Here is a 24,226-nt window from a genome sequence, read left to right on the forward strand (position 1 = left end):
TCTGGGGCCAGGTACAGTGGCTCCCGCTTGTAATCTCAGCACCTTGGGAGGCCAAGGCGGTGGATCACTTGAGGCTAGGAGTTTGAGACCCACTTGGCCAACATGGCAAAACCCCATCTCTACAAAAAAATACAAAAAATTAGCAGGGCGCAGTAGTGTATGCCTGTAGTTCGAGCTATTTGGGAGGCTGAGGTGGGAGGATCACTTGAGCCTGTGATGTTGAGCTTGCAGTGAGCTGCGATGGTGCCACTGCACTCTGGCTGGGCAACAGAGTGAGATGCTGTCTCAAAAAAAGAAAATTAAAAAAACTTTTTTTTCTATCTCTAGGCCAGAGTTTGCAAACTCAAGTGTCTTCATGGAAAAGGCAGATAATTCAAGGGAGTAACGTGGGCTGGGTGAGGACTGTGGCAAACTAAAGCTAAAAGGAAATGTCTGTAGGGCTCTTGTCCACCCAGAGCCACCGACCCGACACCAAAACTGTGGGTCTAGTGCTGCCTGATCATCAGTTTTAGGCAGTAATCTCCACGAAGACAGGCCCGTTCTGCTTTATTGACCACTGTCTGCCCCACACATGACTCAATGTTGAATGAATGAATAAGTGAATGAATGAATGAACAAACAGGGCAGAGGAATGGAGGAAGAGGAGGGAGAAAAGAAATATAAGAGTCAGCCTCTGCACTCAACTCAAGCGGGATCCCTCTAGGTGGGACGACGAGATGAGCACATTAATTTTACAATTGAGGAAACTGAGGCCTGGAGAGGTCAGGGGCAGTGAAGTCAGGCAGGCAGGTCCCTGCCCACCAATCCTGTGTCCTTTCCACTGGAGAGCCCAGATTTGGATGGGCTGTAAAGTCATGTGGAGTGGCTATCTGTAGTTGCTTCCTGCTTCCTTCTCCTTTGTGAACCACCCCTTCCTCACCTTCAGATCAGTTGTTTTGGGTGAGGCTGACCTGACCCCTGGTCCTGCAGGTGGACATGTGGCCAAATATGGCCACCCACAGCACCTATCTTCTTGGACGGAAGTGGGAGTCTAGTAGAGAAATTCCTGGGACTCTGCAGGAAGTCCTAGACAGGAGGGGCTCTCTTTTGTGGGGGGCACTGCAGCCTGAAACTGCCAGGGCTGTCTTTGCCACCACAGTGGGAGAGCCTGCTTGAGCCTGAGGCCCACAGAAAGGGAAGCAGAGGCTAAGTCCTGATATTATCCCTTGAGGACCTGGACCCAGGCCTGCCGGAAGCCAGTGCCCTAGGTTTTTCCAGCTACGTAGGCAATAAACTCCCCTGTTTCCTCCAGCTTATTAGCTTGGGTTTTTGTCACTTGCTACGAAAAGGGCTTTGGTTAAGATATCTGCTAGGAGGGCAGGGAATAGCATGACTCAACGCCAGAGGCAAGGGCAGGTGGGCATGGATGGTGAGCAAGGTTCGCAAGTCTTCAGTCCTTAGCTGTAAGATGTGAACAGTCAAGGGCGGGAGGTCTGTTGTTTCTGCCCTGTCCCCCATCACATCCATTTCTCCTTCTTCCGATACTACCACCCTGTTTTCCTTTAAGAAAACCACCCCTCCTTCATAGATAATCCATAGGCTTCAGCTTCCTTATCTCCATCACCCTGTTCTCCTTGCCTTGCTATAAGCATTGCCACATGGCCCAACTTGGGCCAATGAGGGCCAATATGGGATTCTGTTGGAACTCCTGGGAAAGATGAACTCTCTTTCCACTGGGCATGCAGAGCTAAAAGGAGGCAAACCTTGAGTGGACAGGCACCATCTTTGCCGCCATGCAGGGAGAACTTGCTGGGAGCATCTGAAGATGGAAAGAGACTTACTCCTCGTGATGACACTTTAGCACCTAGATCCAGTCATACCTGATGACAGTTGTATCCACAGATCTCTCGGTATGTAAATCATTCAGTCCCGATTTTCCCTAAACCAGCTTGGGTTCGATTTCCAATTCTTGCCATCAAAAGGGATCTTGATATTATAGTCTATAGAATTTGAACCATATTTAAAGTGTTACTCTTTTCACTTTATCTCTAATCCAAAATCAGGTTGGTTGTGTTTATTAATCCACATTTAGCTGAGACAATAGTGCAGAACAAAGACCATGATTTGGGGACCTGAAGAGGAGAGTAAGGACTTGTTTGCTACTCACTGTAGGAAGGGATTCCATAGGCTTGTGCTGGAGGTGGGTAAGCTGTATAGGGGGTAGCCTGCTGGATCCCCGCACTGTACTGCGTCTGGCCGTAAGCTGCCATGGCTGTGGAAGGCTGGCTGGGTAGGACACGTGGGCAAGATCTGTGTGGAAAGAGGGAAGATTAAATCTCCAGGCCCAGTCTGGCACCCCTTCTTCCTTATGCTGATATCAACACCCCCATTTTTCTTTCGGGTTCTACTCTTTCCAGAGCAGAGACAACATACATGTTCAGCAAATCCCATTTTATTTTCCTCTGCCTGGGAAGCAGGAAGATTTTATTTTCTGTCTCCTGTGCAGTCAGATTCAGCCGTGTGACTGGGTTCAGCCCCGTAGAATGTAAGCAGATATGCTGTAAGCCACTCGCAGGCCTGGCCAATGAACACATCCCCTGCAACCCTCCTGTCCTTTCTCCTCTTTTGATAGCAACTGTAGAGGGCACAGGTTGAGATGGCAGAGCCATAATACGGAAACACCCTGGATCCCTGAGTCAGCTTGTGGAGGAGAGAGAGCTGCCTTGCAGGGTTTTCACCCCATCCATATTGGACTTTATGTGAGTAAGAAACAAACTTTTGTTGTGTGAAGCCACTGAGATGTTGAGGTTTACTGATTACTGTAGCACAGCCTGTCGTACCCTAACTGTCCTTATTTAGATACCTTCTCAATTGACTGCAGCTTTAACAGGGCTGTTAATCAAGATGTCTTGCTCTTAGCTAAGGGTTGGGGACATGATGCAAGATCATCCAATCAGACTCTGCCCTGGGAATTTAAATCCTCCATATTGCTTGAATCCTGAATCTGTCCTGTTCTTAATCTCTCTCGAGGCCTGATTATTTCATTTATGTTGTGAGCTACTCCAGATATTCCCCCAAAAATTCTTTTAGACTTGTATCAGCCAGAATTGATTTCTGTTGTTTGCAACCAAAGACCACAAATGGCTTCTCTACTCCATGGAGAACCAGGGCTCCTTACTTAAGATTGCACTATGGGTGCTGCCAAGCATTGTGTTTTTTACTAACGGTTGGGAATTGTGTCACATGCACCTGGTATGTACATTATATCTCATGGATGCTCTTATCAAATCTCTGGGGTGGAGGCTCTTATCTCTCCTGGTTTAGAGATGAGGAAACCAAAACTCAGAGAGCTGAAAACACAGCTACAAAGTGGTAAATATAGAGCTTAAACAAAGGAGTCTGACTACAGAGCCCATGCTTGGAACCATGAATCTGCTTTTTCTCACAGGACTAGGATTCATCCAGCCCTGAAGATAGCAATAAATAAAGTCAAGGTCAGTTGTTCTAACACAAAGGGAGCAAAATGGTGGCCCAGGGGCCACATCCAATCCACAGATCCATGGATATAATTTCTTTGGCCAGTGAAGTTATTTTTTTCCTAATTCGAAATTGTTAATATTTGAAAACCAGGAGGTTACGTGCACACGTACACACACACATGCACACACACGCAGGCACGCACACAAACACTTGCTCTGTCTCCCTTCTCCTGAAAAGCAGGTGCTTCAGCGCACCTGGGTCTGCACGCCTGTGTGGTGCTATCAGCTGGATCTGAGCAGCAGCCACCTCTTGAGACCAAATCACATCCTGTCTGCAACAATGCCTACAAGGGCCACTTCCCTTAGCGGTAAAGGTAGTCAATTCTCATGCCTATGTGCCAGGCACTGTCCTATTTACTTCATGTGAATTGGCTCATTTAAACTCCACCACAACTGTGACAAGCCTTGGAGGTAATTTTTGTTTCTATCCCCATTTTACAGGTAAGAAAACAGAGGCAGAGAGAGACTTAGTAACACGCCACAAGCATACGGCAGATAGAAAATTTGAACCCTGGCTCCAGAGGCCACACACCCTCAACCCCTCCACTATGCCACCCTCCCCCAGACACCACAACTATCATGTTTCTAACTGTCACAACTGGGTTAAGCGTACAGGTAAATGTTGATGAGATTCCCCAATCTGTATCTGATTCCATTTTGGTTATGTTACATCACTTTTGCTAAAGCCTGTTTGCTTCCAGAGTTCTTATTCCACCTGAGGCCTCATAGCAGGTGAATGCAAAAGTTTATGGAATTATAAACACATGTCCCTATGCCCTTCTTTCTTTTTGACTACTGCCACGATAAAGGGTTATTCGGGGGAACCTGTTGCAAAATGCATAAGAAACTCATTTGAGCTGGAGATGTCAGCCCCAGTCCTGGAAGGTGTCTCATCCATCAATATTTCAGCTCTGTGGGGCACCTGAGAAGCACGCAACCTGCGGAGCAGAGAGCCTTATTTGAAAATGCTCCCAATTCACACCCTTCCTTAGAAGAGAAATAGAAGCTGGAGACCCAAGACAATCAACTCCTGCTTGCCATCAAAACCCATTCAAGTGGCTCAGATTAAACAGGGGCTAAAGTTAAAACCCAGAGGAAGGATGGTGGAGCTTTCTAACTCTGAGGCCTTAAAAAAGTTAGGTAGATTTAACAGTCCTCAGTTGCTACTAATACTCCCCAAAACATCTTCTGGTGGGAAAGGAAGGCAAAGAAAATGTCTTCCTTATCAACAGCTGCTCCAGTGTTGGACAGGAAGGAAGATTTCCAGATGCTGAGGAGCTCACCACCTAGCCTGAGGGGCACCCAGGGCATGGCATGCAGCAGCGGGCTCAGGATGGCTTCTCCCAAGGGCAGCACCCAGAGGGCTCTGGGCAAGGCTATCCCAGCACTGAGCTCCGACTGCCCCAGCGTGTGCCTGTGGTGGAGCATTTATGGCGCCAGGTTGAGATCTCTGATTTACTGGTTTATCTCCCTCACCGGACTAGCTCTCCGGGGGCAGAGACCGCATCTCATCCATCTCTGAGTTTCTAGGGCTCAGTGTGGGGTTAGGTACTGAGGAGTGATGTGTGAATGGTAGAGGAGGAAGAAAGGATGCACGCATGCATATGTTCATTGCAGCACTATTTACAATAGCCAAGACTTGGAATCATCCCAAATGCCCATCAATGATAGACTGGGTAAAGAAAATGTGGTACAGATACACCATAGAATACTATGCAGCCATAAAAAGGAACAAGATCATGTCCTTTGCAGGGATACAGATGAAGCTGGAAACCCTTATCCTTAGCAAACTAATGCAGGAACAGAAAACCAAACACTGCATGTTCTCACTTGCAAGTGAGAGCGGAACAATGAGAACACATGGACACAGGGAGGGGTACAACACACACTGTGGCCTGTTAGGGAAGGGTAGGGGAGAGGGAGAACATCAGGAAGAATAGCTAATGCATGTCGAGTTTAATACCTAGGTGATAGGTTGACAGGTGCAGCAAACCACCATGGCACATGTTTACCTATGTAACAAACCTGCACGTTCTGCATGTGTATACTGGAACTTAAAATAAAATAAAGAAATGATGAAAGGAGGGAGGGGAAAAGGGGGAGAGAGGTGGAGAGAAAAGGATGGGGGACAAAAGGGGAGGGAAGAGAGGAAGGGAAAGAGAAAAAGGGAGAGAAAAATAAGGATAGAAAGAAGGGAGCCTGTAATCCCAGCTACTTGGGAGGCTGAGGCAGAACTACTTGAACCTGGGAGGCAGAGGTTGCAGTGAGCTGAGATTGCGCCACTGCACTCCAGCCTGGGTGACAGAGCAAGACTCTGTCTCAGAGAAAAAAAAAAATAGAAGGGAGATTGAAAAGAAGCGAAAGGAAAGGAATGAGGAAAGGAGAGAGAAAGACAGTGGGGAAAAGGGAGGGAAAAATTAAGAAATTCCCTATGCATGGGAAAGGAGAGGAAGGGGAGAAAGAAAAGAATAAAAAAAAAAGAATGAAGAGAAGAAAGAAGAAAATAATAGCTAAGACTCTGAGAACACTCTGCTCCAGGCCCCATTCTAAGTGTGTTTTACCTGCTTTTGCTGGTTTCGTGGGGGCAGGCAGCATGACTGTCCCCCTCTCCCAGATGGGAAGGCTCAGGCCCAGGGAGGTGGAGCGACTTGCTCAAGCTCACTCAGCTAGGAAGTGCTGTGGCTGGGATTCCTATCCAGGGAATCTGGCTCCAGGGCCCTCTCTCTCAACCTCTACCTTCCAAGAGAGAAGAAAACGAGGGCATGTGAGCAGGAGACAAGTGAATGGCACTCACCTGGAGAAGAGCTGGGACACTCTCAGGGGGGCTGATTTGGTGATGCCTGCAGGAGAAAAAGAAAAATTGAAAGAGTTTTAGCGATTAGGGTGATGTTCTGCAGAGGTGGTGACTTCAGACACCACTTAAGCAGGAACAGACTTGGAGGGGCACTGCCCGTGGCTTTCTCCACCACAGATGCTTATCTGAGGCACCACATCTCAGCACTCTTCTTCTTGAGGGGTTCAGAGCCCTTTCTGGGTGCACTTCGTCTCTGTGCAGTTAAGGAAAAATGACATATAAAGAATCCATAGCATCTTGAAACATCAGAGTAGAGTCCATGTCTCCATCCATTGTACAGATGGAGAAACTGAGGCCAAAGAGACAGAAAGAATGGGCTTGAGCCAGGTCACATGACCAGGCAGCAGCACAACTAGGAAGTGAATCAAGCTGGTGCCATTTCCACTCCTGGATGGAAAACTGCTCCCTTCCCTGCCCCAAAAGTAACCCCCAAGAACCCCAGAATGGCAGACATGGGTCGGCTTTGCTCATCCAACATCCATTTCCCTTCTTCTAATGACATGGCTTTGATGTTCCTCCCCTGCCTCCTCACTTCCAGTCCATGGAGTGCAGGTGCAGCTGGCCCCAACACTTTAGGGGAAGGAAACCCCTTGGATCATCTCCTAAGCTCCACCTAGGGTGGTGGAGCAGAGAGATGGATGAGGCCTGGGCTCCTGATGCAAGTACCTAACACCCAATCACTCGGCACGCAACGTCCAATCATTGATGGGAGGCAATATGCAGGGGGTGACGAAAAGGTGACAGAGTTAAGCTGGGAGAGACGTTTGCCAGAGGATAATTTTACATAGGGACAGTTCACCGGGAAGTATTTTTGTGCTCTGTCATCTTGAACAATGCAACTCGATGTCCTCACTGCAAAGTCCTGGACAAATTCTAGATAATGTGTCTACTGATAGGAACAGCATCAACCTGCCAATGCCCACTCCCTGTTCTGTAGGGCAGTGGCTGCGTCATCATCACGCCCTAAGGCCGTGGAGCTCTGAGCCTGTCTCGGCCTCTGCGCTGGAGGCTCAGGAGACCAGCGTGCACTTGCAACTCTGCCACTTCATAGTTATGAGACTTCAGGCAAGTTCCTAGATCTCTGGGCCTCAGGGCTCCCCACTGTGCAATGGGGATGAAAATACTTATCTTGCAAGGATAGGAAAGGGTTAAATGAGATGATGCTGATAGCCATCATTTACCCAGTGCTTGTTACATGCCAAGCTGTCTTCTAAATTCTTTACCTGGATTAATTATTTTAATCCTCATAACCACCCTATGAGAAAGGTTCTATTCTCATTGTCAGATGAACAGCTGTAGGCACAGAGAGCTTAAGTAACTCACCCAGGGCCACACAGGAAGTACGGCATAGATCTGTGATCTGAACTCAGGTGGTCTGGAGCCAGAGTCTGTCTTCTCAACCATGACACTACAGCTGACGATGACAGTCATTGTCGTAAGAGCAACTGGCATTCACTTAGAGGTTGACTATGTGCCAGGCCCTTGTTAACTGCGTATAGACAGGCTCTCGTTGAGTCCTCAAAACAGCGCTCCAAGCACGCAACACCATTAACTCCATTGTATAGATGAAGAAACCGGGGCTCCGAAGGTCAAGTGCCTTGTTCAAGTCACACAGCCGTGGGCAAGGGAACTGGGACTTGAACCCAAAAGCTGTGTGAGTCCAAGGTCAACACTCTTAATCCCCTCCCCCTGGCTGAGCCAAATTCTGTTCAAGTCCCAAGCCACTGGGGTCGGGGCGGGGGTGGTGGTCTTGAAGTTCATTTAGAGAGTCATAACTGGAATTAAGAAAAGGAGAATTGCCTATTTTATGATATATGATGGCAGCATGTATTGTCCATAGTAAGAAGGAATTGTGTAACACTTTTGTTGCAGGTACAGGTGTGAGAATGTGTTGTGTGTGCATGCATGTGCATTCAACAATGCAGAAATATATTTCACATTATGTATCACATTCAAAGAAAAGGTTAGAACAACAGTAGCCGAATGTCAAGGAAAGCCCCTGGCACACAGCAGGCGCTCACTCAATGCTGATTTCCCTACCCTGGGTTTGTTCCTAGGCGGGGTGTCCTGTACCCCATCACTCCTTCTTCATCCTCCCACAGGGCTCAAGAATGAACTGTCTCATTCTGAAGCAGCCACAGTCTCATTCCCGGTAAAAGCCCATACTTGAGTGCATTTAGTACTGCATAAGTTACTGAATTAAACATTTTGAATGTTTTCTTTAATAAATATGTATATATTCATAAAAATCTAAATCTATGGGAACAACATTCCTATGGGCTCGAATTAACCTGGCATTCCATAAATTGGAGGCAAGCGTCTTTTCTGCCAATCTCCATGGCATGATTTGCATGTTTGCCTCACCCAGCTCCTTTTCAAGCTTCCACCGAGTTCTTCTGAATTGTTGAGCGACCTGCCTTCCCCAGGCAGACAGGTTCCCCTCCCCCACTAAGCAGACTTGTAATACTCTCCCTTTCCCACCCCAGCAACCTCAGGAAGACTGTGCAAGCGAGAAATAGGCATTTGTTAACTGCAAAAAGATTTTCCTTTGGCAATTGTGTGATTTTTGAAAAAACACAGGCTTTTTTCCTGTTTTCTGCTGGTATCAATCACATTTAACCTTTTCATCCCAGGACACCTTGGGGGAATCGAGAAACTGGAGAGTGAGTGTATTAAACTCTATGTAGAATGATCTTCTGCCTCCCTTTCTGCTTCCTTTCTCCATGGTTAGGGTGGTGTTGACTTCATTGATAATCCTTATCATTAACACACATGATAAGGCAGTGCTCTCTAAGTTCCCTCCCTCCTTTGGTAGCCTTGGATGGGACAGTATCAAGGGTGGAGATTCTCTGCTTTGGCACAGAGGTGGGCAGGGACTGCCCAGGAGCAGAGAACGCCGTTCTTCTTCTTATGCACTTGCTGGTGGTCCAGAGCCCTTAGTCCTCAGAGGTCATGTGGACCAGGAAGTCCACCCTGCAGTTGTTGTAGCCAAACATCATCACAGTACCAGGAAGTAGGCTTGACCAACCGGTGGCTGTGGGCAACGCCAGCCCCAGTATGACAGGTGGAGAAGTGGGTATCACTGTTACAGTTGCAAGTGACAACGTGGTCTTCAGTGTAGCCCAGAATTTCTTTCAATGACCCCCAGGTGCCTGTATCACCATTTTCTTGATGTCACTGTGCTCAACAGCTTTTTCTAGACGGCAGGTCAGATCCTGGACAGACACACTGAGGGTGGGGACACAGGAGGCTGTGTCAGCAAGCTTCCCATTCAGCTCAGGAATGACCTTGCCACAGCCTTGGCAGTGCCACTGAATACACTCTGAACAGTCCCATGGCCATCGCACCACAGCTTGCCAAAGGGGCAGAGAGGGCACAGGCAGTGGTCATGAGCACCTTTATGATGCCATGGTTGTCATAGATCCTTCTGGGGGGACAAGCAGATGGCATGGTGGAAATCTAGAGGGAGTAGGTCACCCCCATCTCAAACAAAGGCCATCAGCACAAGGGACAGAGATGATGCCCCTTTGATGCCACCCTTCAGATCAGCCCCAAGCATCTCTAGGGTGATGAAGGTACCTTGTTCAGTGGCAGCAATGCCCCCTTTGGGATCTGGTGTCTGGCAGATGGAGGTGGACTTCTCACTCATCATAGCTTTCTGTTCTCAACCTTGTTGGTGCCATTGAACTTGCCGTGATGGATTCATATTGGACCATGTAGGCTATGAGGTCAAGGTCAATGGAGGAGTCATTGATGGCAACTTAGGTCCACTTTGCTGGTAGTGAAAGCAGCTCTTATGACCTGGCACCCAACAGAACCAAATCTGTTTACTCTGAGCTTTGCCCCTTCTTCATCCTCCCCCAGGGCATGAGAATGAACCCACGGGATGAAGGGGCTGTGGCTGATGCATAATGGGCCAGCTGGCTGCCAGGTAGGGAGGGCAGAGTGCCTCCTCTATTTCCTTCTGAACTGTAAACTCTAAGCCTCCTCTTCTTCCCAAGCTTCCTATGGGTGAGGAGAGAGGGATCAGCTGAGCTCATTCATTCATTCATTGTCAGGCATGAGTTCAGAACTGGGTTACAACAGTGAGTGTAATCCCCAGTGTTGGAGGATGGGCCTGGTGGGAGGTGACTGAAGAATGGGGGTGTATTTTCCCCTGGCTTCATGTTCTCATGATAGTAAGTTCTATCATGTTCTCATGAGAGTGAGTAAGTTCTATCATGTTCTCACGTTAGTGAGTTCTCACAAAATCCGGTTGTTTAAAAGTGTGTGGCACCTGCCACCCCCCTCTCTTCCTTCTGCTTCAGCCATGGAAAATGTGCCTGCTTCTCCTTCGCCTTCCACCATGATTGTAAGTTTCCTGAGGCCTCCCGAGCCAGGCTTCCTGTACAGCCTGCAGAACTGTAAGCCAATTAAATCTCTTTTCTTTATAAATTACCCAGTTTCAGGTATTTCATTATGGCAGTGTGAGAACAGACAAATACAGTGAGCCAAGGCAGTCAGGGTCCCTGTCTTTATGGACCTGAAGCCTCCTGTCTAGTGACTGAGATGGATAACAAACAATCACACAAATGAGTACTTAACTGCAATTATAACGAGGTGTGAAGGAAGCAATGGACATTTGAGACCAGTGCACCTGGAACCAGGATTCACCTGGGGATCTTGTTAAAACACAGGCTCTGATTGTTGGTCAAGGAAGCCTCCAGGTGATGCTGACGCTGCAGGTTCACAAACCACACTTTGAGGAGTAAGAGTTTAGACCGCTGGCTAATACAAAACTACACACCACTAAGCATTATCACAATTTGGGGTTCATAAAAAGAAATCTCCATTCCAGAAGACACAAACTCAAGTGCATATTGGGGCCACAAAGACAATATAAATGTGCAAAGCAAAAGATCCAGTTTTAAGAGAGGAAATTAAAGCTTCAGTCTGTGCGTACTGAGTGCACACTTATGTGCAATTGTGTAACGTGAGTGACTGTGTAAAGCAACCTACCTGAGGACACACACCATGTTTCATTCATTCATGCAGTCAACAAGTGTTTATCATGCACCTACTGTGGGCCAAATCTACAACCCATTCTCATAATTTGTTGATGTTCTTTCCAAAGAAAACAGGCTTAAGGGGTCAGATCCAAATTTAAATCCTGGCTGCGCTGCAATACAGCCGTGAGACCTTGCGCCCTTCACCTCTTCCCTCTGAGTCTCAGTTTTCTCATCTGCAAATTGGGGCAATATCTTGCACATATGCAGATGGGGCAGGTACCTGGCAAATGGTTAAGTGCTCAGCACAGAGGAGCTATTATTAGCTTCCGCTCTCCTGGGGGCCCTTGGTTAAGCCACTTACATCCATGAGCCCAATTTGAATGTTCACACTTTTTTCACCTCTCACTGGGAGGATTAAGAAGCTAATGATTCTGAAAGCAGCAACCGCTGTTATGTTGCCTAATTGGACCCCAGGGGCCGGCTTCTAAGGGATCCCCCAGTGAGATGAGACAATTTGTAGTGCCAGCAAGATGTCTTGAGGCGAGTCTCTGCTATAAAGGTATACGTCTGTAAACTGTATCAGTTCATCTTCCTTGTGTGGGTGGTTTAAATCACTCTCATACTAGGGACAGGGACAGCTGGAAAGACACCACACTAGGCATCCAGAAGTGTGTGCCCCAATTCTGACTGTCACTGAGAGGTTCTGTGACCATGAGCAAGCCCTTTGTCTCTTGTGGGAGGTGCCGCTGAGGACAGAAAGGAATGAGGCTGCAAGTCCCCGAGTGCGATGATTTTAGGGAGTCTATAAATACTCCCTCTTTGACTGAAATCATTGCAAATTAATTTTAGGCACATTAGAATCACAACAAGACCATCAAAGTCATAACGTTTCATTTCTGGAACTGGTTTAAGTCATCCTTTTAAAATGAATTTATTTCAAAGGAGTTGTTTTAAAGAAACAACAGGCCAGGCACGGTGGCTCATGCCTGTAATCCCAGCACTTTGGGAGGCTGAGGCGAGTGGATCACCTGAGGTCAGGAGTTCAAGACCAGCCTGGCCAACATGGCGAAACCCTGCCTCTACTAAAAATATAAAAATTAGCTGGGTGTGGTGGTGGGCACTTGTAATCCCAGCTACTCGGGAGGCTGAGGCAAGAGAATCACTTGAACCTGGGAGGCAGAGGTTGCAGTGAGCTGAGATCGCACCACTGCACTCCAGCCTGGGTGGCAAGGGCGAAACTTGGTCTCAAAAAAAAAAAAAAGAACAAGTTAGTACCAAGTGGCAGTACAGGTGGTCTGAATATATGACAGAAAGTGGCTCGAGACTATGACATTTGTGAGCTACTGCCATCAGTGGAAGCTCTTTACCTGTAGAGGCCACGATGGGATTAATAGCACCCTTTCCCCCCACAAAGCGGGATTTCTGTTCTGCACAGGTAGAGGTTGTTCTGGGTGTGAACAGCTACAAAAGCCTTAAAGGTGGGAAGGATGAAGCTGATATGTGGTTCCCCAGGCCAGCACCTGGGCAAAGCTCTGGGCAGTTCAGCCTGGCTTGGATGAAATGAATCAAAACCCATCAGCCCCAGGTTGGAACCGGTAAGACTGAAACTGAAAATGAGGTCTTGTCATGCCCAGGGCAGATGAGGTGCAGGAAGTGAGAGCAGCTGACAGCCCAGCTTGTAGTGTAGGGTGGTGGTTTCACCTCTCCCTGGAAACACTTAATGAGATTAGAGCATCAGTTTCTGAAAAATGTATTTGCATTTTAAAAGAAAAATTTTCCTCTATTCAGGGGAACTCCTCACCACCCCTTCCCAGAGACAGAATACAATCAATTCAAATCCACTTTTCCCTTGAATCGTAAGGAATAATAGGTAATATTTCTCAAGTGGTTCCTACAAACAAACCAGGGTTACTGTGCCAAGGACTGCATGAGTGTGATCTCTTTATTCTCCACAACAACCTGGTAAGGAAATTATTATCATCAGTACGATGCAAATGTAGAAAATGAGGCAGGGGGAAGTGAAGGAAACTTTACTAAGGATTCAGAACCAATATCTCCCTAAAGTTATCTGGGTTCCTCAGCACCACTCTGTCTTCATCCACCCACCCCTTCACTCACCCAGAAATAATTTTTAAGGATCTACCATGAGCCAGGCACTAAGTTGCATGCTAAACAGGAACAGAAGTTTAAATATGTATATGTATATATGTTTATATTAATATATGTAAAGTTTTTTGAGCACACTGCTGCCTCAGGGCCTTTGCACTTGCTGTCTTCTCTGTGCATAAGGCTCTTGTTCTGCGTAGCCATGTGGCACCCTCCCTCACCTCCTACACGTCTTAAGTGTTATCTTCTCAGGGACCTCTTTTCTAGCCACCCTAGCAAAAACTGCAACCCTCCACCCTTGCATTCCTCATGCTCCTCCCCTGCTTTTTTCCTTCACAGCACGCATAACTATGCAACGTGCTATATACTTTGGTTCTTTATCGTCATTGTCAGCTTTTTGCTTTGTCAGCACCCTAGTGTGGGCTCCATGAGGATAGGGTTTTCCATGCTGTCTCCCTTGTACTTAAAACCATGCCAGGCACATGGCTGATTAAACATTTGTTCAATAAATGAATGAACAAATGAATGAAGGAAGGGGCAGTTCCTTTCATTAGGAAAGACCTCTCTGATGAGAACTGAGGGAGGGCTGGTCCTGCAGAGCCTGGGTGAAGACTGGTCCAGACAGAGGAAACAGCAGGTGCAAAGGCTCAGAGGGCAGAATCATGCTTCTCAGTTAAAGCAAAGGAAGAGGGGCCAGGGGCTGGGCCCAAGGAGCAAAGGCGATAGGGAGATGAGTTTGGGAGGCTTCCAGGGATAGACAAGTAGGGCCTGGTGGCCAAGGATAAGGAATTCAGATCTTATTCTATACTTTTTAAGCACACTAAATTCACTCCCTGTTTCAACTCATTTCATCCTCACACTGAGTCTGTGAAGTCGGTGGAATAATTACTCCCATTAAACCCATGGGGCAAATGGGTCTCAAGGAGGTTAGGCCACTAGCCAGGGTCCCATGGCTGGTAAGAAGCAGAGGTGGGAATGCAATGGAAGCCACTGGGGGGCTTCTTGGCTCCACGCTCCCTCCAGAATCCCCGAGTGCAGGTCTTGTGACTCATGACTCTCGGGGGTCCTCCTTTGAGTAGGACCTTTGAAGCCACCTAGTAAAGACTCTGTAATAGAAGGAATGGCCCAGGAAGAGGGAGAACAGGAGGCCAGGCAGGGGGAGAGGCATAATCCGGCACTTGGGGGTCACGCTCCAGGGTGGAATTTCCCCTGCAGAGTCTCTGGAGTTCACCACATGCCCCATGAGAAAGTGTGTGTGTGTAACCTGACCTCACTGGCGCTACCTGTTCTGAATTTGGGAGCAACCTCTCTCTGCCCCATCGCTTCCACCCTCAAAGCCTTCACCATAGCAGCCAAATTGTTCCAGGGCAGTAGAAAGGGCGCTGACAGCTCCAAGTCACAAAAAGGAGTGTGTCTGTGGATTTCACCACTGTGGGAGAACTGAAGATCCAGGGTCTAGAGACTCTTACAGCTTGGCAGAAAGTGAGTTAGAAGTGGTTTACAAGTGGGAACTCTGGAACCAGAGTGCCTGGGTTTGATTCTCGTGTGACTTTAACCTGGTTACGTAACTCCTCCATGCCCCAACTTCCATGTCTGTAAAATGGGCTCATAGCCTAGTAGTTGTATAATAATTAAATGAGAAAGAGTACAGAGTACTGATCAGGAGAATAAACTCTGAAGTCAGACTATCTAGGTTCAAATCTGGGCTATCACCTGTGCCATCTCAATCAAGCTGCTTAACCTCTCTGCATTTTGGTTTCCTCATCTGTAAAACGGGGATAATAACAGTACCTACTTTTTAAGAGTTGTGGAGATTAAATGAGTTAATAGAGTAATGCTGGGCACGTGACAAGTGCCGCGTGTTTGTTCTGATGGTGATAGAGAGGGAGGAGGAGAATGAATCTAGATTTATGTTGCTTTGAACAGTGCCTGGCAGAAAGTATGTGCTCATAAAAATTAAGGACAAAAGGGAGAGGCAGGGATTCATCTACAGGACAGCAGCCTCTCAGCTCCTACCAGTGGCAGCCGCCAGTGGGGAATGTGGGGGCCCAGGATTGCTAAAGCTTTCAGTGGTTTTTTTTTTTTTTGAGATGGAGTCTCGCTCTGTTGCCCAGGCTGGAGTGCAATGGTGCGATCTCGGCTCACTGCAACCTCCGCCTCTTGGGTTCAAGCAATTCTCCTGTCTCAGCTTCCCAAGTAGCTGGGATTACAGGCATGTGCCACCATGCCTGTCTAATTTTTGCATTTTTAATAGAGACGAGGTTTCACCATGTTGGTCAGGCTGGTCTTGAACTCCTGACCTCGTGATCTGCCTGCCTCGGCCTCCCAAAGTGCTGGGATTACAGGTGTGAGCCAACACTCCCAGCCAGCCTTCAGCCTTTTAAAACAAACCAGAACTCCAGATTTTTATGTGAATGCTCCCAATTTTTACAAATTCACTTTTACTTAAAACACAGTGTAAACCAAACAAAGACAAACTCCAGGGCCAGATGTGGCTGTGGGCTGCCCTGTGTGCAACCATGGTTTTGAATTTACTGTGGTTATTTGGTTCAGAGGAGAGCGACAATGGAATGGTACATTTAACCATGCACCACGCCCCCAAGGTGTGCCAGACACTTTACATCCCATCACCTCACTTCCTTCTTGCAATCAGCACCCTATGAAGTATGCCATTATGCCCCCATTTGACAGGTGAGAAAACTGAGGCTCAGAAAAGTTAAACAGTTTGCCTGAGATCATTTGGCTGAGAAGCAGTGGGGCTGGGATTCCCCCCTCAGCAGCCTATGCCCTTTCCTGTTACTACCAGCTCTTGAATGAAGACAGCTGACTTGTGTCTCTACTGAAGTTGACTTGTGTCTCTATTTGGAAAGAAAATGATGAATGTCTTTGAACGGGGCTCAGTAAATTTTCTCAAACTCTCAAAGGCCCCAGGGCGGTTTACACGAATGGTCCAAAGTGCCAGGAAGAATGAGAGTGTGTTCTTCACCATCCAGTATTGGCATGAGAGCCCAAGCCACTTAGTGGTACTTTCATCAGCGCAGTTCTAGCTCTGTAACCGGCATGCAAGGAGAAATGTCATTGTCTTGCTGACAGCAATAATTACTCATGGAAGCCTGGACTGGCTTCAAAGCCAATTCCTTGTGATGTTATATTCCACTAGACACATGTCACTTTGGTTTCCCATGACAGTTACATAGCATTTGTGCCCCATGAGCTGGTGTCAAACAGATAATGAAGGAAAAACAACGAGGGGATCTCAGGACAACAGCAGCAAATCCCAAAGCTGGCCAAAGAAAGGGTTAAGCCCAATGGTTAAACATAATAGCTTAATGCCTGTTGCTAACTCCAAGCTCTACCAGGAAGGCTGACAGATCTGAAACAGAACAAACAATAGCTGGAATTGTTCTAGTGAAAACTAGTTCGACTGCATCATTTGCCAATACTTTTTTAAACAACTTTAATTCTTCTCTGCTTCCTTGACTCCAACCCGACCTGAAAGCAAGAGGCAGACGAGTTCTTGTCCTAATGTCAAACCCCTGTAAGCAAGACGCCTGCTTGGACAAGGGGATGGCAGAGCAGAGTAGAGAGGACAGAGCTCAGAGCCGGAAACAGACACTGCAAAACACATCCAAGGGCTGGGCCTGGGACACGCCCCAGAGTGACTATCATCTGTGGTGGTGTCAGCATTTCTTGGAATCGGAGACCAAGAAAGGAAGTTCAAGACACAAACGAGCACATTTTTACCTCTAACGATGAGACAGAATTGTTAGAGATGCACGCCAAAGTTTTGGTTCAGAGGCAAGCATTTAAATGGCAGGGGGAAAAATTGTCCTAAGGACAGTACTTTGGAAAGGATGCGTGTCCGTCGCTTACAATATTCTCACGGTGACCTAGGACCACCACACCTGTTGACCCAAACTCACAGCAGGAAGCCTACCTTCTCTGTCACTCAGAGTCCACACAGCGGCGTCAGCACGGTTAAACTTCAGTTTATCCAGACAGTCGCTGTTTACAGTGAGGCTGGGTGAGATCACTAGTTCTAGCATTTCCTTGTACCTGAAAGAAAACAAAGGGAAATATAATTTATTCATTAATTATGCATGCTTACTAATGATTCCTATTTCTTTCCCTAAGAGTATAAATATTAAAGCTGATTACCTAAACCCAGCCTTCTTATAAATTCTACATGATAAAAATTCACTAAACTTTTCATCAAAGGGAAATGAGAAATTAAAATGAAGTTCTTGCTCCCCGCTGGAGAATACACCCAGTTGATTAAAACATTCCCCTCCTTCTTGCTGTATTTTGCCATTAGAAAAATTATATTTTGGTCTCTTTTCAATGTCATAGAAATGAGCCAGAGCAAACTAGGGCAACTTCCCAGCTGAGGAAGAGACAGATAGGCAGAGAAGGAGCGTTTGGATTTAGATTTCCAAAAGCCAGAGGCTTGGGGAGAACATGGAGTTGACTGCGGTTAAGAGAGAAAAACAGGCCGGGTGTGGTGGCTCATGCCTGTAATCCCAGCACTTTGGGACGACGAGGCGGTTGGATCACGAGGTCAAGAGATCGAGACCATCCTGGCCAACATGGTGAAATGCCATCTCTGCTAACAAAAATACAAAAATTAGTTGGGCGTGGTGGCGTATGCCTGTAGTTCCAGCTACTCGGGAGGCTGAGGCAGGAGAATCGCTTGAACCCAGGAGGCAGAGGTTGCAGCGAGTCGAGATTGCACCACTGCACTCCAGCCTCACAACAGAATGAGACTCCATCTCAAAACAAACAAACAAACAAACAAACACGGCACTACTTGCATGGACGAAGAAAAGCTCAAAAGGCATAAGTGTCATTAACAACTCTCTAGGTGGCAACACTCCACAGCTCATCACTGTGGACCTGACCAAGAGAGAACATACTGGCTCCTGAATTACCCATGATTTTTATAATATGTTATGGGGGGTGGGCAGGGGAGAGTAGGGATGAAGTCTCTTTTGGTCTTTCTCATTTTTTAATTGAAAACATTTCCAATCCTTGCACCCTGTTGGTAGTCACTCCTTCTAAATTCTGGCCAGGCGCAGTGGCTCACACCTTCAATTCCAGCACTTTGGGAGGCCGAGGTGGGCAGATCACTTGAGCCCAGGAATTCAAGACCAGCCTAGGCAACATGGCGAAACCCTATCTTTACAGAAAAATACAACAAAGTTAGCTGGGCATGGTGGCATATGCCTGTAGTCCCAGCTACTCAAGAGGCTGAGGTGGGAGGATCACCTGAGCCAGGGGAGATGGAGGGTGCAGTGAGCTGTAATCGTGCCACTGCATTCCAGCCTCTGTGACAGAGTGAGACCCTGTCTCAAAATAAATATTAATAAATTCCCACCCACTGGGTTTAGAAAATGAGGTTCTGGTTAACGCACACACCACTGTACATGGCGTAGCAATTTTCCAAGGTCTAAACGACAACCAGTAACATTTAATCCACAGTTGTCTTCAGAGAAAGGCTAAATTTATTGTGAGCACATAGTTATCACAAGGTCATCTTTGGCAAGATCAGTCATTATTCTGCTAATGAAACACAACGTAGCGATCGGTGGTGTGGTGCTTATAAACTCAGATCCCATTGTAAAAAGGTTGCGAATTCAAATCCCAGTGTGCTACCCACTACTTTGTGCAAGTTACCAAACTGCTCTAAGTCAAAAGTTTTCTCATCTGGAAAATGGTCACGGTGAAGATTAAAAAAGATGATTCATGTAAAAAAAGCACTATTTTAATAGCAACTTAAATGCTTATTCAAAATAAAGTTCAAAAATACAGCCGCCCCTCAGTATCCCAAGAGGGCTGTTTCCAGGACCCACCCCCGCCTCCCACCATGGACACCAAAATTTGCGGGTGCTCAAGTCCCTTATAAAAAATGGTGGAGTATTTGCATATAACCCACATGCATCCTCCCATATACTTTAAATCATCTCTAGATTACTTATAATGTCCAATGCAATGTAAATGCTATGTAAACAGTTGTTATATGCACTGTTTTAAAATATATATTATTTTATTCTTTTTTTTTATTGTTTTTTTGCCCCTGTATATATATATGGAGTCTTGCTCTGTCTTCCAGGCTGGAGTACAGTAGTGCAATCTTGGCTCACTCCAACCTCTGCCTCCCAGGTTCAAGCAATTCTCCTACCTCAGCCTCCCAAGTAGCTGGGATTTCAGGTGCACACCACCACACTCAGCTAATTTTTGTATTTTTAGTAGAGATGGGGTTTTGCCATGTTGGCCAGGCTGGCCTTGAACTCCTGGCCTCAGGTGATCTGCCTGCCTCAGCCTCCCAAAGTGTTGGGATTATGGGCGTGAGCCACTGTGCTCACCCCACCTCCTGAATATTTTTGATCTGTAGTTAATTGAATCCTTAGATTGGAACGAACTGTACTGTTAATGGACACAGATGCATTCCACAAAAAGAAAATTACACTCAGGAATGATCAACACTGTTTTCAAGAGAATGGCTAACTGCGGGGGTAGGAGGGGATGTAATTTTGGAAGTGGCACCTGGGGGGCTCAGACTATGTAGTGTTTTAATTCAGGGGCTGACACTACCTATGGCCCGTAAGCCAAATCCAGCCCACAACTGTTTTTGTGTGACCCGTGAGTCAGGAACAGCTTTCACATTTTTAAACGGTTGCAAAATAATCAAAAGAGGGATACTATTTCATAATATGTGAAAATGACACGAAATTCATATTTCAGTGTCCACAGGTAAAGTTTTATTGGAACACTGCCCTGCTCACTGGTTTACTATCCTGTCTGTGGTTACTTTCACACCACAGTGTTAAGCAGAGTAGTTTCAACAGAGACCATGTGTGGCCTGCAGAGCCAAAGGTATTTAGTATCTGGCAGCAAAAGTTTGCCAACCCCTCTATCAGTTAAGCAGGATGCTTGGTACCCTACTTTTGTATGTTTTACCCATCTTTGTATGCCTGAAACAATAATTTTTAAATAAGAAAGCCCTTATCTCAGGCTTGCACATAGGAAGTACTTTCTGTATATGGACTTTTTGATCTGATGACAGAATCCCACCCTGATATGGTTTGGGCTTTGTCCCCTTCAACTCTCATGTTAAAATGTGACGTGATCCCCAGTGTTGTGGGGCTAGTGGGAGGGGTTTGGGTCATAGGGATGGATCCCTCATGAACGGCTTGGTGTCCTCTCCATGGTATGAGTGAGTTCTATTTCTGTTAGCACACAGGAGAACTAGTTGTTTAAAAGAGCTGGGCTTCTCTCTTGCGCCTTCTGTCACCATGGGATGTGCCTGCTGGCCCTCCACCTTCCACTATGAGTAAAAGCTTCCCAAGGCCTCACCAGAAGCTGAGCAGATACTGATGCCACGCTAGTACCACCTGCAGAACCGTGAGCCAAATAAACCTCTTTTTTAAATAAATTACTCAGTATCAGGTATTCCTTTATAGCAATGCAAAATGGGCTAATACACACACAAATCAGCTCTATTGTTTATATCTTTATCTTGGAGATATATATCTATATATCTAATGTATATGTACACATTATATATATATTATATATATTATATATATCTAATGTTTACATAAATGTTGAGTCCTAAAATGTCCCCACGTATACATGCATCCTGGGTGCCTGTTTTCTTGTTTCTCAAATGCCACAGGCACTCCAGGATAGAGGCCTAGGTGTCTTGCTCCCTCTAATACATCAAAGCATATTGTATGGTGCTTAGCAAATGGTACACGTTGTATCTTTTATCTGGCTACAGGTGCCAGAAATTTGCATCTTATCTAAACTCATTCCCTTCATTCTTTTTGGTGTGTACAAATAATTAAAGGTTAAAAAAAAAAATGAGGTTAAAAAATGTCACTAGTCTCCAGATATCCAGATGCTATGAGAGTATTAGAAGCAGCAAATTGTTAGCCAACTGACCAAATGTGGTTAAAAACAAAATGAATTGTTTTCCCTACTCCCCGGGGTTTAAAAATATTTGAGGTAGTTGCCAATATTTAAAAATGAGACAATTTCACATAAAAATTTAGATTTTTGGCTTTTCTTGAAAATACAAGAGTATTTCCTTATTCTTGCATGGCAGCAACCAGCTGGCACTGAACAGTGGCAGCCCAATTAAGTCAAGGCATATGGGCTCCATTTTGTCACAGTACCCACCACTCCCTACTCTCTTACATTTGACGCTCTTTTTCCCTTTGTATTTCCTCCTGGTTCCTATAGGCATTTGCATTTGAGAGCTATGTCATACGTATTATCAGAAAAGCCTGCTAAGGAAAGAGATGGCAGCGTGACACTTCTGGCTTCAGTCACGTAGCTTATTTACTTTACTGAGTGTTGCTGTCATCCTTAAGAGCTCTTACACATCCAAAACAGCATTTGTTGATTTTAAGCAGAGCAGGAATGTGTTTATGAGTTTGAACTCTGGGACACAGTATTGCTACTAAGGCTTCTGGTGTATTCACCTTAGGCCCTTGCCTAAAATTCTTGAAGGCCAAGCCAATGGGGAAATCATCTTTATTTCCTCCACAGCACTTAACACAGAATCTTGTTCATTCCGTCATCCAGTTACCATCTGTTGGAGGAAGGGAGGAAAGAAGGGGCAGAGGAAGAGAGGGACAGGGCGGAAGGAAATCTTATTTGAACCATCACTTTCTTCCAACAAGATTTTTAAAAGTTCCCATTTATCCTTATTCTCCACCACACCCTAGACAATGGTTCTGATATATTAAATATGTAAATGTTTCCTTATAAATGATGCCATGTTGTTTTATGTGTGGCATGTGTTTTAATTTAATGAATAATGTGCACAATATCTCACTCTGTTTAGAAGGCTTTTTATTTTCAGTCTGCACTGATTTAAACATGTGCATATTACTGGATGCATATCAGCTTGTAGCTATAACTCTATACTGCACACACACTCTATTGAATTTATGCATTGCCCTGGTGGTGAACAGCTAGGTAGCCTTTATCTCTCAGCCACCTTATAAACAATGCTGCAATGAACATCTCCATTCATCTTCATTTTTTAAAATGCAGTATCTCTCCATACACACACACACACACACACACACACACACACACACACTCCTAAAATGTATTTATATCCAAAGTGGAGGACTTCTGTGTTATGGAGTATATGTGAACTGAACTTGAACAAGTACTAGCAGATTGTTCTTCATAATTCCTGTGCCGTTCTAGATTCCACCAGAAGTACATAAGGGTTCCAGTTTCACAATTTCCTGCTAACACTTGGCACTGCCCCACATTCTACTTTTTGCCAAACTGATGCATGGAAAGCAATAACTCATAGTTATTTTGATTTTCATTTCTAGGATTACTAGTGAGTTTGAGCATATATTCACATAATTGTGGGCCATATGAATGTTTGGAAATTGTCTGTTCAGATGTTTTATGCTTGCCCATTTTTCTACTGGGTTTTCTATTTTTTTTTTCTTACTGATTTGCTGGAGTGCATTACAGAGTCTAGGTATTCATTGTGTTTTTCGAATGCTGTAAATTTCTTCTCTTAGTCTTTCATTTGTCTGCTTTCTTTATTTCTATTGTCTTTTGTAGGACAAAAAATCCTTACATATTTACCTAATAATTTCTTTTTGTAGGTGTAAAAATCCTTTCTCTATTCTTGGGATTTTAAAATTTGTCTACATGTTAAACTATTCACTTAGAACTTTACCTTTCATATTTGTCTTTAATTCATTTAGAGTCTGCCTTTTTATGTGGTTTAAAGTTTAATTTTTCTCTATATTGAACAAAAATAAGCCATTTTCCTAATATGTATTAAACTGTCCAACTGAGTGCACCTCCCAACTATGATGGGACAGCTTGTATTTTTAGTCAATCTCACTATCATGATCAAAAATAAAAGCTATAAAATATTGTCTTATGGGATTGGAAGTCAACCAAGGCAGGTCCTGAGGGAACAAGATCCCAGAGAGATGAAAAACAGACCAAGTTTGACCTCTATCAATTTTCCCCTCAAGACATTTGCCAGTTTATAAGCAAAGAAGAAAAAAAGCAACAGCTTAGAGTTTTCCAGTCTTATGGAGCTGGGGAGAAAAAAACTGGAGTTCAGGATTACTAAAGTAGTTAGGACACAGGAGCAAAGATTGTAGAAATATGAGAACCACAGAGGTATGAGTCTGATATTGTTGACAGTTATTAGCCTTGAGGCATTTGCTCATACCCAGGCTGGATGCAGTGAGAGGCAGAGAAACCAAGCAAAAAGGGGTAGCTACGAAGGCAAGAAATTAAGCAGAGCTTTTTTGCAGTTGCCTAATTACAGGAAGGCAGAAATTGGAATTCATGGCCAATAAGGATGAGGAGCCTTGAAAAACACTCAAGGCTTTTAACTGGGACCCTAAAGGATTACTTCCTTGGAGTAAGGGCAAACAAAATAGATCCTGCCTTGAGTCATCTCAATCCCATATTGGACCAAAGTGATTTGCCTCTACTATCATCAATAGCCAGAAGAAAAACTTTTCTTTTGGGGGAGATGTCATCTTCCAGAGTCTCCACAATGTTTTATACACAATAACAAAATTACGAGGCATGCAAAAAGACAAAACCAAATGATCAAAAACCAAGACAAAAACAAAAACAAAAACCTCACATGAGATTCAGCTATTGAAGTTGTCAAACATGGAGTCCCCAGCAACTGTGATAATACAATAAAAAATTGATTTAAGATGAGAATGCTTCTAAAAAACTAGGCTCTT

At 45.4% G+C, this 24,226-nt stretch overlaps 1 protein-coding gene across 2 annotated transcripts in view; it reads right to left on the bottom strand.

Annotated features, from left to right (window-relative positions):
* The window catches only part of EYA2 (EYA transcriptional coactivator and phosphatase 2), a 296,749-nt gene that overhangs the window by 184,012 nt on the left and 88,511 nt on the right, over window positions 1-24,226 (bottom strand). For both annotated transcript variants that reach the window (XM_055266550.2, XM_063633402.1), the window contains exons 2-4: window positions 17,404-17,522; window positions 6,313-6,358; window positions 2,147-2,289 (exon numbers count right to left, since the gene is read on the bottom strand). In XM_055266550.2, coding sequence (XP_055122525.1) covers window positions 2,147-2,289; window positions 6,313-6,358; window positions 17,404-17,512 — 298 coding nt within the window. In that variant the 5' untranslated portion in view covers window positions 17,513-17,522. The remainder of the gene's footprint in view (window positions 1-2,146; window positions 2,290-6,312; window positions 6,359-17,403; window positions 17,523-24,226) is intronic.

The sequence above is a fragment of the Symphalangus syndactylus genome, chromosome 24 (assembly GCF_028878055.3).
Source record: "Symphalangus syndactylus isolate Jambi chromosome 24, NHGRI_mSymSyn1-v2.1_pri, whole genome shotgun sequence".
NCBI lineage: Eukaryota > Metazoa > Chordata > Mammalia > Primates > Hylobatidae > Symphalangus > Symphalangus syndactylus.